Raw genomic sequence first — 13,819 nt, 5'->3', positions numbered from 1 at the left:
TTAAAAGCAGAATAAGTCATGGGTGAAAACCAGGATTCCTCCAGTTTTAATGCTTCGAGAGATTGCTTCAAGGTCTTGTATGGTGAGTCTGGAAGCCCGGCCTGTTTTTCAACTTCTGACCAGCAAAGGTGCGCCAGGGATTCGTCTGCTGCATCCCTCATGCGCCAATTATATTTGACGAGTGCTCCTTGTCTTGCCGGGAGCTGGTTGGTAAGACCGAACTCCAAACGAATTTGGGCTTGAGAGATGTGATGCGGGATTGAGAAAAGGTTTTTGAACAGCCTGGATTGGGCGAGATTTAACACTGCGAAGTCCCGGGTTGCCAGTAATTCAGAGCCATATGTTAGTGATGGCAGAAATTTAGCGGCTGCAATTTTAAGAATGTGGCTAGTGGAATGTCCGTTTAATTGCTTTTGGACAGTTTTAAAAGCAAATTGAAGCTGCTTGGCTTTGGATTTCCCCTGTTCCAGGTGCTGTTTAAACTTTAATCGGTGGTCCAATAAGATTCCCAGGTATTTATATTGATCTACCTGGGTTAGAGAGGTAGAATGTATCTTCCAAACGAAATTTTGTTTTTTCTTTCTTGAGCCGCCGAAGCATAGGATGTTTGTTTTTTTTAGGTTTATAAGCCATTGTGCGTTCGAGAGGTACTGCGACAGTTTGGAGATCAAGCGTTGTAGACCGATGGGGGTTTTTGAGAGGAGCACAATGTCGTCTGCATATTGAAGACTTATTATAGGTGAGTGGTCCAATTTTGGTGGATCCCCCTGAATGGTACATATGTCACTTTCTAGGTCCGCGGTGTAGATGTTGAAGAGGCTGGGGGCCAGTACGCAGCCTTGCTTTAAACCGTTGGTTGTGTGGAATTTCTTTGTCAGGCGTCGACCATCTCCTTTTTTCACTTGGACCCAAGTGTCTGAATAAAGCTCAATTATTGCTCCCAACAACTTTGGCGGCACGCCCCAGGCTTTCATTTTAGCCCAAAGATTTGATCTGGGCACTTTGTCAAAGGCCGCTTTTAGGTCCAGGAAACAAGTGTACAGCAGGGTAGAGTTGTGGATTGCTTTGTTTACAAAGAGGGTTAACGCGGATAAGTTGGTCAAGGTGCCCAGTCCTGGCCGAAAGCCTGTTTGTGTCCGAGGGATTATCCCTGTGCTGCTCACCCAGGATTCCAGTTCCACCAACAAGTTGGAAGCATAGATCTTGGCCTCCACATCTATTAAGGCTATCAGGCTGTAGTTGTTAGGGTCTGCGCGGGACCCGGATTTGTAGATTGGATGAAGAATGCTGCCTCTCCATGATTCGGGAACGTTCCCAGTCTTTAGGCTGTGACCAAATAAAGGAGTTAGTTGGCTGGCCCAGAACGTTGGATCTTTCCTAAATAAGGCATTGGGAAGCCCGTTTGGTCCGGGCGCTCCATCTGCTCTCAATGATTTTATGGTGTTTGAGACCTGCTTTAATGAAAATGATTCCGTGTCTCCTGTGTCCTTTGATGGCGGTGAATTCCCAAAGATTTTTGGAACTAGCTTTGTGCTCAGGCTGGAGCGAGGAAGCTCCTCAGGATGCTCGGCGTTATAATCCGTGAGTGAATTGTGCGAGGAATTATATAATAAGTCAATGTGACCAGTCCAGAGCTGGTCCGTCATGTCTGAGTTAAACTGGCGATGTTGGCCATTTAGCATAAAGTTTATTTTTGCCCAAAAATCTTTTGAATTCTGTAATTTGCTTGCGTGGAGTATGGAGCACGCTAATTTTTCCTTATACATTCGCTTGGCCAGATTGGTCTCTCTTTTTAGTTCTTTTTTTAGAGATTCGATTGTGTTCATCGTAGGTTGTAATAGCTGAGGGTCTTTTTTGCGTTCGGCCCTAAGGAATGCGTTTAATTGCCTTTTTAGCTGGCACAGTTTCGGTGTGTACCATTCCCCACCTCTTTTTCTTGTGGGTTTGCGTCCTCTGTTGTTGGAATGGTGTTTCTTGTTGATCTCCATTACGAAGTTTTCCCAAGTTTTAACCATGTCTCTCGATGTTTCAGATGGTTGGAGCAATACGTGGCATGACGCCATTAGTATAGAGAGATTTCCTTTGTTCCAGTTTAGCCATTTTAGGTTGAAGATTTTTGTGTTCAAGGACAGAGGCACGGCCTTCTCCGACTTTGTAGGTTGGATGGTCAGGATAAGGGTCTGTGGAAAATGATCGCTTTCTCCGCGTTCCTGAATCTGGAAGTCACTAATGTGATGAAATAGGTCGGGGTCAGCCAGGGTATAATCTACAGTAGAGCCTGAGTTCTTGGAGACCCTCGTTAGAGCGGCTGGTCTGTCCAGATGGCCTCTCCCATTTAGGGTCTGCAGATGAAGAGCTTCCAGTTCTGAGGCGCATTTCCTTCCCAATGCATTTTGTCTGCATTGATTGCCCTGCCGTGGCTCGATGTGAATGGGGAGGGTCCCCTCCTGACCACAAATTAGGTTCAGATTAAAATCTCCCATTATAATCATGTTTTCACTTGGGTAGATTGATTTCAGTGACTTGATTGTGGTGACTAGTTGTCTTATCCTTTTCCCTTTATGTTTTCCGCCGGGGTGCATGTAGAGATTCACGATCAATAGACCCAGGTTTGGGGAAATTTCCACTTTGATACATTGCATCCATGTAGAGTCTAAGTCGATGCTAGTTGGTGTCCAGGTATACTCTATTGATGTGAAAATGGATAGGCCCCCTTTGGCCCTGCCGGAGCGTCCATCCTTTTGGGCTGGAAAAAAGTATTCTTTGTATCCCACTAGAGGCGAGTTTTTGATCTGCCATGTTTCTTGGAACAAAAGTATTTTGAATTGGGTTATAAACTTAATAAAGTCGTCTTCCTCCAGCTTTGCATTTAAACCATTGATGTTCCATGAGCAGATCGTGCAGCCCTGCTTTTCCCCCATCGTTGGTCTGCTGTCAGTTCAAGCTGCATTCCTGTGGGATTTTGCCCAAGTAGCATGTTGGGGCCTTTCGGGCATATCTGCCTCTTGGTGAGCGAAAGTGATTGTGATTTGCCTTAGTCGCTGCGCTTCCACTTCTATACTGCTACTTAAATCTGTCCCTTTGGCATTTTTTAAAAGGCTTATTTTAGGGTTTTGTTTCCGCAGCGGGCTGGGATATCGTGTGGGCTCCACTTTTTTTAATTCAATGCCCCATGTGGCGAAAGCCTCCCTGTGAGACAGGATTAGGTCTGTGATGGTATGGTTGGTCCACGTTCCCATTTTTGCTGCCCTCTCCCTTTTTGCCGTTGCGATCCCCGTGGCCCTGCCCCTTCAGTGTCCTTTTCCCGCTGTAGTGTTTTCCGCCTCCCAGCTGTCTTGCCTTCCCCGGCAGCGCTACTTAATGGCGGCCGCTGTGCAGCTGAGCCGCTGGTTGCGCCAAAGGCAAGGTCATTTGCGCCTGGCCGCACATGGACTGCACCCAGCACCAGAGACCTTGCCTCTCAGACCCCCCCATTGGTACGATGCCAGGGCCCACCTTGCCCTTCACCCGGCATGACACGCCGACTACCACCTAGCATCACTAAAGAAAACTCTTGGACCATTCGACTGCGGAACTGCAACTGCACCTTCAGCCATGCCATCACACCAGCCCCTTCACCGCCCGGCTGACCGACAGCACATTCATCCACCTCAACTGCATCCTCCTCATTGGGGGGTTCCTCCACAAACATACCACTGAAATCTGGGACCTCCTCGACGCTACTGCTCCTGACATTGTCTTCTTCATGGAAACCTGGACCAACTCCTGCTCTAGACCGGATATCACCATCCCCGAAGGCTACAAAATCACCCGAAAGGACTGCCCCAACCACCCGGGATGAGGCTTTGACATATGTCAGAAACTAAAGCGAATTCTTACCACTGGAACTTGCGCAGGAGCAGAAGTCGATAGTTCCCAAATCCCCCTCTAAAAGATTCCCTATAGCCCGTTATAAAACTTGACTCTGGAACCCTCCAGGGGAAAGGGGGAGTGGATAAAATAAGAAAATGGTAGAAGAAACTGCTCTGGAACTCTTCCTCTGCTTCTTTTGTCTAGTCCGTCCCGCAGACCTTGCGTTCAGAGAAACCTAATTTTCCCAGAGTTGTTGCTTCTCTTCTTTTTTTCGTCTTTTCTTAGGTTTTCTTACTACAAATGGAAACCTCTTATTGTTTGTTAAACAACTGTAATTCTTCCAGTCTTTTTCTTTAGTTCTCAAAACTTTTCTAGTTTCCTAAGAACTAATTTTTTTATGTGCCTATGTGTAACCCTACTTCTATTTATAATTACTTGCTTTTTCTTGTTGTTAGAATAAATTAAAATGTTGTCTATATACACTATTGCACATTGGTCAATGAATTCGCTGAGGACATCATTGATGAAGTGCTGAAAGGCAGCTGGGGCATTGCACAGACCATAAGGCATAACTTGATACTCCTACAAGCCAAATCTTGTTCTGAAAGCTGCCTTCCACTCATCGCCTTCCTTCGTTCTAACTAAATGGTAGGCACCCCTCAAATCTAACTTGGTGTAGATTTGTGCCCCTTTGACTTGATCCAGCAATACAGAGATAAGAGGGAGTGGGTAACGATTTTTCTTAGTGATCTTATTTATGGCGCGATAGTCTATACAAGGCCTCAGATCTCCTTCCTTCTTCAATATGAAGAACAAGGGCGACGACACTGGAGATTGAGATGGTCGTATGAATCCGTTCACCAGAAACTTATCTAGCTATTCCTTCAGGTGTTGATGCTCCTTCTCCGTTAATGCATAGACTCTACTGCATGGTAGGTTAGCACCTGGTTCTAAATTCATTTTACAATCATATACACGATGAGGTAGTAATTGCTCAGCTTCTTTCTCATCAAAAACATCTGCAAAATCTTGATATTCGAAAGGTATTTCCTGAGAATCAATCACACACACTGATGCATCGTTAATGCATAGAGATAGCGCAGGATTAGCTTCACAACCTTTTTCACATCCACCAAAACAATTCTCCTTGCAGTAAGCTGAATCCATAGTCATGGTTCATGTACTCCAATCTATAGTAGGGTGATATTCACTTAACCAGGGTAACCCCAAATTAAGCTGAAACTGCGGGGCATCAATCAAATTAAATTGAATTATTTCCTCATGACCGTCAATGGATATCATTTGCAGAGGTTCCGTGTGACTCACGATGGGTCCGGACGAAAGGTTGGTACCGTCTACCGCTCTTACAGGTTCACTTCTTGTCTTTTGGATCGCCTTCAACCCAATCTTAGCTGCGAATTTCAAATCGCAAACATTTCCTGTTGCTCCAGAGTCTACCATCACTGAAACCTCTGTCAGAATGATTGACCTGAACTTTATCTTCACCGATAAAATCAAATGGGGTGAAGAGGACTGTAATGTATTTGCCAACTGATGTTCTTTGGGGGTTGCTTTTAAAGTTGCATCCACCTGTTCAACTCCTTCTAGAAGTGGTGCTGCAAGTTCTCCTTCGGCTTAAATGAGGTCTTGGGTTTTCTTGGGCAGTTCTTTACAAAATGACCGTTAGAGCCGCAATACATGCATAGGTTTCCTGCCATCGTCTTCTTCTTCTCTTCTTTTGTCAAAGGGCCCCTGATGGTTCCTATCTGCATAGGTTCTGGGTTAGATGGCCCATCTAGAGTTCGGTTATTCTCTGACCTTGCTCTATCAAATCTTGGAATGATTGGTTTAAAGTCTCGTCTTTTTTCTCCTTTTCTTTCTCCCTGGCGAAAGTCAATTTCTAATACTAGGTCAATCAACTCTGAAATCTCCGTAGGTCTATTTGGTATCTGGGCGTATACATCTTTAAGTTCGTCACGTAATCCTCAATAAAATACTGCAGCCCTTTTACTCTCTGGCCAGTTTGTTTCCACTACTAACATATTAAACTGAGCTAAGTATGCTACGAGATCTCGATTACCTTGTCGTAATTCTAATAATTCATTGTCTACTGCCTGAGAGATTCTTCGCCGGTCAAAAATTCGTAGCAATTCTTTTTTTAACTCATCATAATTTTGCAGCATAGGATCATCTCTGGAAACCAATGGCATTGACCAGGACGCTGCATCTCCACTCAGGTATGAGAGGGCAAACGCCACTCTTGACTGCGCATCAGGGAAAATGGAAGGGCGGCACATGAAGTGAAGGGAACATTGGGTAAGGAATACCTGTGCCTTTTGGGGGTCCCCACTAAAGGACTCTGGAGGGGCTAGAGCAATGACTGGGGACAATGAATGAAATACTTGAGTAGTTCATCTATTGGAACCCTCGGTGAGTGTATTAACTTTTTCTCTTCCTGAACCTAATGACCCTCCCATTCTCTAAGCCAATTCTGAGGTTTCCTTCCTAGCATTTACCATTTCTTGCCTAAGACTCTGATTATCTTCTCTGACTGCTACTAATTCTTTTTGGATTGCCTCTAAGACTGTTCCCAATGTCTGCAAATGTATTCCTTCTGCTATTTCTGCTCAGGCGCAAGTATAAACACCTGGGCACTTCACTCTGTCAGAGACTAAAGCGAATTCTTACCACTGGAACTCCCGCAGGAGCAGAAGTCGATAGTTCCCAACTCCCTCTAAAAGGTTTCCTAGAGCCCGTTATAAAACTTGACTCTCTGGAACCCTCCAGGGGGAAGGGGGAGTGGATAAAATAAGAAAATGGTAGAAGAGACTGCTCTGGAACTCTTCCTCTGCTTCTCTTGTCTAGTCCGTCCCGCAGACCGTGCGTTCAGAGAATCCTAATTTTCCCAGAGTTGTTGCTTCTCTTCTTTGTTTTGTCTTTTCTTAGGTTTTCTTACTACAAATGGAAACCTCTTATTTTTTGTTAGACAACTGTAATTCTTCCAGTCTTTTTCTTTAGTTCTCAAAACTTTTCTAATTTCCTAAGAACTAATTTTATATGTGCCTATGTGTAACCCTACTTCTATTTATAATCCAAATGACTAAATTCAATGCTATTCTATATGTGTAATCTAACCTATATGCTACGTCCTAATATCTTATCTTATAACCCTATTCCTCTCTTTCCAGGAATTTATTGCAGGTGTATACTCAGGTAAGTACTTCTCTTTTCATTTGGTAAAGTCTTGTAATCCTTGATATCATTAACTGTCTTAGATACAAGTCTTGGCAGTTCAATGACTTATCTGTATCTTCTCTTCTCTTCTCTCTTTTGCTGTTGTCGTCTTCTTCTAGGTTCCAGCTATCAGTGGAGGCCTTGTGGAGAATATTAACACAACGCTAACTATGAGGCAAATAAACGTATCTCCTCTAATTTCTCACGCAAGGATAATTGGCTTGAGTTCTATGTACCCTCGGGAACCGCTAATGAAAATAGCGCGATAAATAACTATGACTCGAATAATCTTTTAAGGGCCCAGGAAGACTCGACTAACTTCGGTGAATCCTCAGGTGAAGTGCGCGGCAGCTAGTGTTCGCGCGCTTCACCTCCACTCAGCACACCTGTAAACTGCTGAACAACTAGACCGCTGACCCGCAATCCGCAATGGCGGCCATCTTGGAGTTCCGATCGTGACTCCGCAATCTCCAAATATTGCGCATGGGGTGATCTAGCTTGCGGTTCCAACTTGATTTCCATTTAAAGGTGGAAATAACCTGACAACTCTGTTTTGGGGTTCTGACACCATAATCCACAAAAGCACCTCTGACTAACCACGCACTCTAACGTTCCCATGACAAAATTGGAGCACCTCCACTTCCAGATCCGTACCAACCCCAACATAAGCCTCCGTGGCACCCTCATTTACAGGCCTTTGGCCCCGATCCCCCTTCACCCACTCCATCATAGACCTCATTGAACCCCAGGCTCTCGCATCCACTGACTACATTCTACTCAGTGACCTCAACTTCCACCAGGACAACCGCTGCAACCTGAACACCAGTGCTCTCCTGGAGAACCTCAACAACATTGGACTTAAGCAGCAAGTCACTGCACCGACCCACACAGCCGGACACATGCTCGACCCTGTTTTCTCCACCAGTGGTAACATCAGCTACAACCACACTACCGATCTCTCCTGGGCCGACCATCACTGCGTATACCTCGCCTTCGACACCCCCACCGTATACCACCATTATCATTGCACACCCAGCCGCAGCTGTATCAAGGCCACCAAAGAACTCATCAACCCCCTCAGCACAACCTCTCCGCCAACACCCAAGGACGCCAACACAGCAGCACACGTCCTCTCCCCACTGTGCCAACAGCCTTGCACCCCTCAAGAGAAGACCAGGCAAACAATGATCCAAGCCACCCAGCTTTTTGACCCCAGTCCCCCATGTTTCCAGACACACTTGCAGACATCTCAAGAGGAAATGGAGCAGCATCAAAACCCCGGGAACTCACGCAACCTTTAAGTCTGCCATCAGCACACCTCACTGCCACACATGACATCTGCTCCCTCCTTGACTGGGGCGAGACAGCAGCCCTCATTCTACTAGACCTCTCAGCCACCTTCCACAGTCTTCCACCACACTCTAATCACCAGACTCCACAACACTGGCATTCGCGACAGAGCTCTGGACTGGAGCCACTCATTACTCACTGGCCGGACCCAGCAACTCAGCCTACCACAGTTCCTCTCAGACCCCACGGAGATCAGCTATGGAGTCCCCCGGCCCTCCTCCCTGAGCCCCACCTTCTTCAACATCTGCATGGCCCCCCTCACAGTCATCGTCAGAAACCACAGACTCAACATCATGTCCTGGATGTATGACGGTACAACGCGTACCGTCACAACGCATCCCTTTACCACGCATCCCTTACAACGCAAGTCGTTACCACGACTTGCGTTGGGGGTGCGGATTTCGAATAGTTTAATTTACTATTCTAACACCAGTCCCCGTGGACCCTAGGGAAGGTGTTGGGATAGTAAATTAACAATTTTTAATCCTTTAGCGCCCTCCAGCGCAAGCCGTGGTAACGACTTGCGTTGTAAGGGATGCGTGCTAAAGGTACTGCGTTGTGAAAACATCGTGGTAAATGATGTTTACCTCTCCCACACTGACAACCCCCAGTTGACACTCTCCCTCAACAAAGAACCCTTAGCAACCAGAACCAGCTTCCACAGTGGAATGAAGGCCATTGAGACATGGATGAAGGACAGCTGTCTCAAGACCGAAGTTCTCATCCTGGAACCCACCACATCAGCCTGGGTCGACTCCTGGGGGCCAGCCGCTCTGTGTGCTCCCTCAGACTGATGCACCATGCACACAACCTTGGCATCATACTGGCCTCTTTGCTCATGATGGACCGCCAAACCAAGCAGTTTCCTCATCCTGCTTCGACACGCTCCACCTGCTCTGAAAGACTTTCAGATGGATCCCCAAAGATTCCAGTAGGATGGTCACCCACACACTCATCTCCAGTAGACTCGACCAGTATCACTCAGCCAGCATCACTCTAAAACAGCTCAATAAACTACAGTACATCCAAATCACCACCACCAGACTGGTCCTCGACATACCCCATCACAGCCACATCACGCAACACTTCCGACAACCCCACTGGCTCCCAGTCAACAAGTGAGTCACTTTCACGCTCCTCACTCATGCCTACAAAGTCCTACACAACAAAGGACCAGCGTACCTGAACCATCGCCTCACACTCCACATACCCACTAGACAGCTCTGATCTACAATGGGCTCTTATCAGAATTAGAATCTTAGGTTGTGTTTACCTTTTATGGATAAAACAATGCACAATAATTGATTAATGTGGTTTTATGGATGCATCATTTACCACATACCAATTTAATTTGCAACATTTTCTACATAATTTGCAATTTTTAGGTTCACAAAACATGTGTCTAGGTAAAATGGTTGAAAATAATATTGCTTGAGAATAAGCCACATCATTTGAATTATTTGCCATATAACTTTGATTAGCTTGCTTCTTAATATAGATAGCTGTGCCACATAATCGTAGTACATTTGAAAATGGTAAAGTTCTGCAGAGGTATTTGGGAGCTGTGATTAATATGATGAAATCCACATTTCACAGGGAACCATGAACTAGATTTACCATATTTCACACTTCTCTGTGAAATACAGATTTCTAAAGAACCAGTTTTGTAAAATAAGAACATTCAATGATATACATAATGAAGAGACATCAGAGACACATATGTTATTTATATAAAAACAGACCCACACATATGTCCCTTCATTATGTACAGTGCCACAGCAATCGTGCCCTAGAGATCTGTGGAATAGACCCTGCAGGGATACAAGTCTTGACACATTACTTCTATTATGGAATCCACCTTCACACCCTCTCTTCCCTACATCCTAGACTCTATAGAGTTGTCACCTCTGCAAGTTCAGTCATTCAGGCCTTACCATAGTTGGGGCCGGATGGGAACCCCGACCCATAGTTGCACTTGACTTGGACTCGTGAACGGTCGCTGCCAATTTCCTGGATGGTGAACACAGGCTTGTTCATTCCATTGTATGGACAGGATAAGTCATAGTGGTCACGACAAGTTTCTCCGGAATGGCGTCCATATTTGACGTAGAAATTACTAATAAGTGCTTCCTGGTAGGAGGAATGACTCTCATTCGCTTCAAGGACTCCTGCGTCCTGTGGGAGGAAAGAAAGAGACAAGGTTGAGGGATTTCAGGAGATGAGCCTGCTACTGATGAAATAAGGAGAGGAAGCACATTTGATATTTTGGAAATGCTATGTAGCTTCCTGGCTGTTCCCATTCAGTAATGAGTCTTAAAATGTGCTCATTCACTAACTGTTAGACATTCCTTTACGTGTAGGGGCTTTGCTTGCAGCTACGTCATAGCGTGACTAGTGAGGGCTGGAGCCAACTGCTAAATCCCTCATGAAGATTATGTCTCACTCTGAATTAGAGGCACTGTGCACATCAATCTTAATGGATACACCACTGAGCTTATTTATATCAGTGCTGGGAGAGACTGTTCCTTTCATTATTAAAGGCTTCAAAATGGTGGCCGCTGACAGGAACTTCATTGTGTTCTGCAACCCTTGTTGCAAGATTCCAATCTTATTAATGGGTCATAACTCAGTGCTGGCTCACTATTATATATTAGGTATTTCGACCACGACAGTGCCCTGGCAGGGCGTTCGCTATTGCAGCTATGTCACGGCACAGCAACTGTAGTCAGCTTCTAAGTACGTCATAGTGCTGGATCCCTCTTTCTGGACAAGGTTTTGTGTGCATTAATTTCAATCATTAGACCACAGTATCTATGAACACTGGTTATGGTTTTTTATTTCAATTCTGGAGACTACAAAATGGCAGCTGCTGACAGAAATCTCATTGTCTTGTGCTATTCCTGCTGACAAGCTCTAATCTGATTAATGAGTCATAATTCAGTGATTGATTTTTTGTTTTATACTTTCTCTTCAGCGGTGTTGGCCTATTATGCACCCTGATCCCAGTGGCTTAGTGGCTCATCCATATTGCCCTGCCTCTTCTCCTCAGTTCAAATTAAAGTTACCTGATTGTGACTATTACGAGTATTCTCAATGGCAGAAGGTACAGGTGGTAACATTAAAGACAGAGATTCCAAAGGTACACCTGAAAAACTCCAATCATCCTCAACTCTCCTGGAATCACTGGGTAAAGGCAGGTCTGACTCTGCCTCAACTCTAGAAGCTCTATTACTCAAGCTAAACACAGTGCACGATACAGCTCTAAACACCAAAACCAATCCAGATCTACTTCAGATGGAGGTGGCAGCAATTCGTAATTACTTGAAAGATCTCTCATTACGTGTATCTAACGCAAAGACAAGAATAAGCAGCGTGGAAGATTTTACAAATAAACAAGCAAAGCACATCCAAAATCTGGAACGTTCCATTACATCTTTAAGGAGAGACCTAACAGAACAGGAAGATCGTAATCGTAGAAGTAATCTTTCTGTTTTTCAGATACTGGAGGAGAGTGACAATTCTACTCCTTCGGTAATTGACTTCTTCCTTACTTGGATCCCAAATGTCCTGCAACTTTCTTTCAAAAATGACTTTGAAATAGAACGAGCTCACAGAGTTCCTACTTTTAAACCTAGAAATATGTCTTCTCCAAGGGTATTGATTTTTACACCTTGCAACATGAAGACACAGATCAAATCCTAGCACAAATAAGGAAGATTAAGAAGATTAAATAGGAAGGTCACTAAATTTCTATTTCGTAAGACTTTGCCAGAGATACCGTAATCCGTCGACAAGACTTTCTTAATCTACGTAGAAGACTTAATGATATGGGCATTCCATTTTCTTTCTCTGGGCCCTCAAGATTCCAAATCATTTTCAAAGGTCATCCACAGATCCTGTAGATCTCTCCACTTTCTTGGATAACCAATCTGACTCTCAGATGGACTCAGATTCTTTACCTGGCACTTTATTTTATTTATTTAAAAGGTTTTATGTAGTACTAGCTGGACCCAAGAGTATCAGAGCGCTTTACAGGATTTGGTTAAACATAGAGAAGAGACCAAGCTAAGTACAATTGCTGAAATAAGGTAAGGCAGTCGAGCTTTCAGAGTGACTAAAGTAAAAAAGTTCAAAAGTATGTAGCAGAATGTAGATAATAGATTAGGATGACAGAAGAATTATATAGTAGGTCATTAGTTGGAAAAAGGCGAGAGATTTAGGTAAAATTGTGGGAGGAAGGGATGAGGTGAATTATAGGTAGAGGGGAGCCTGTGTAGGTAGTGAATAGAGGAGGAGTACATGGACAGAGACAGTAGGGATAATTAAGAGCCCCAATATTTGTTGAGAAGAAGCAGCTTGAGGTTCTTTTTGAAGAAGGGGGAGGATGGGTTACAACGAAGATCTTTGGGAAGTGAATTCCAGATAGAAGGGGCGTTACCAGAGAATGAGCGAGATTGAGTTGCTTTCTTTTTTAGCTGAGGAGGGACTAGGACAAGAGCGTTAGTGCTCCTTAAAGTTCTAGTACACCCGGCTTTTTGGAGTTTGTCCGAAAGGTAAGAAGGGGTATTTTGGTGAAGGGCTTTGTGAGTGATGCAGGCAATCTTGTAGGTGGATCTGCCTTTGATTGGAAGCCATTTGAGGTTTTTGAGAACTGGGGAGATGTGGTTGTATCGCTTACAGTCAGAGATAAGCCTGGCAGCGAGGTTAAGAATGGATTTGATAGGGGCTAGGGGGACTTTAGGGGTGCCGGCAAGAGTGGTGTTGCCATAATCAATTCTAGACAGGATCAGTGATTGTACAACTGATTTAAAGTCATCAGCTGGAAAGAAGGGTTTAATTTTTCTAAGGTGATGTAGAGTAAAGAGAGCACCTTTTGCCGAGTTTTTTATACAGGGAGTGAGATTGAGGTTCTGATCAACGCTAATGCCGAGGGATTTGACTGAATTGGAGATGGTCAGAGAGCAGTTGAGAGCTTTAATGTCAGTGATCCAGTGTTGAATAGGGAGCGAATTGTTCTTGGGTGAACATAGGATGATTTCTGTTTTTTGGGGGTTTATTTTGAGGTGGTTTTGATGGAACCACACTTGGATCTTAGTCAGGGCATCGTTAAGATGTACGATGTCGTTGTGGGATTTGATCTTGTAATATAGTTGTGTGTCATCAGCATAGAGGTGGTAACTGATTTTAGCTTGTTTAAGAATAAGGGTGAGGGGTTCCATGAAGAGGTTGAAAAGAGTTGGAGAAAGGATAGAGCCCTGTGGGATGCCCAGGGAGACAGGTTGAGGTTTAGAGAGGCAACCGCTGACTTTAATTTGTTGAGTTCTATTTTAGAAATAAGAGGTGAACCACGTGAGGAGATCACCATCAAAGCCGAAACGGTCTT

At 44.6% G+C, this 13,819-nt stretch overlaps 1 protein-coding gene across 1 annotated transcript in view; it reads right to left on the bottom strand.

Moving 5' to 3' along the window:
• Window positions 1-13,819, bottom strand: part of LOC144819159 (uncharacterized) — a 505,388-nt gene that overhangs the window by 414,831 nt on the left and 76,738 nt on the right. The window contains exons 2-4 of the mRNA XM_078677131.1: window positions 10,371-10,611; window positions 3,496-3,843; window positions 834-2,803 (exon numbers count right to left, since the gene is read on the bottom strand). Of these exons, the coding sequence (XP_078533257.1) occupies window positions 834-2,803; window positions 3,496-3,843; window positions 10,371-10,611 (2,559 nt within the window). The remainder of the gene's footprint in view (window positions 1-833; window positions 2,804-3,495; window positions 3,844-10,370; window positions 10,612-13,819) is intronic.

This window comes from Lissotriton helveticus, chromosome 2_1, assembly GCF_964261635.1.
Source record: "Lissotriton helveticus chromosome 2_1, aLisHel1.1, whole genome shotgun sequence".
In the NCBI taxonomy this organism is placed as follows: domain Eukaryota; kingdom Metazoa; phylum Chordata; class Amphibia; order Caudata; family Salamandridae; genus Lissotriton; species Lissotriton helveticus.
Note: the sequence above shows the minus strand (reverse complement) of the source record. Positions and strands in the feature narration are given on the sequence as shown.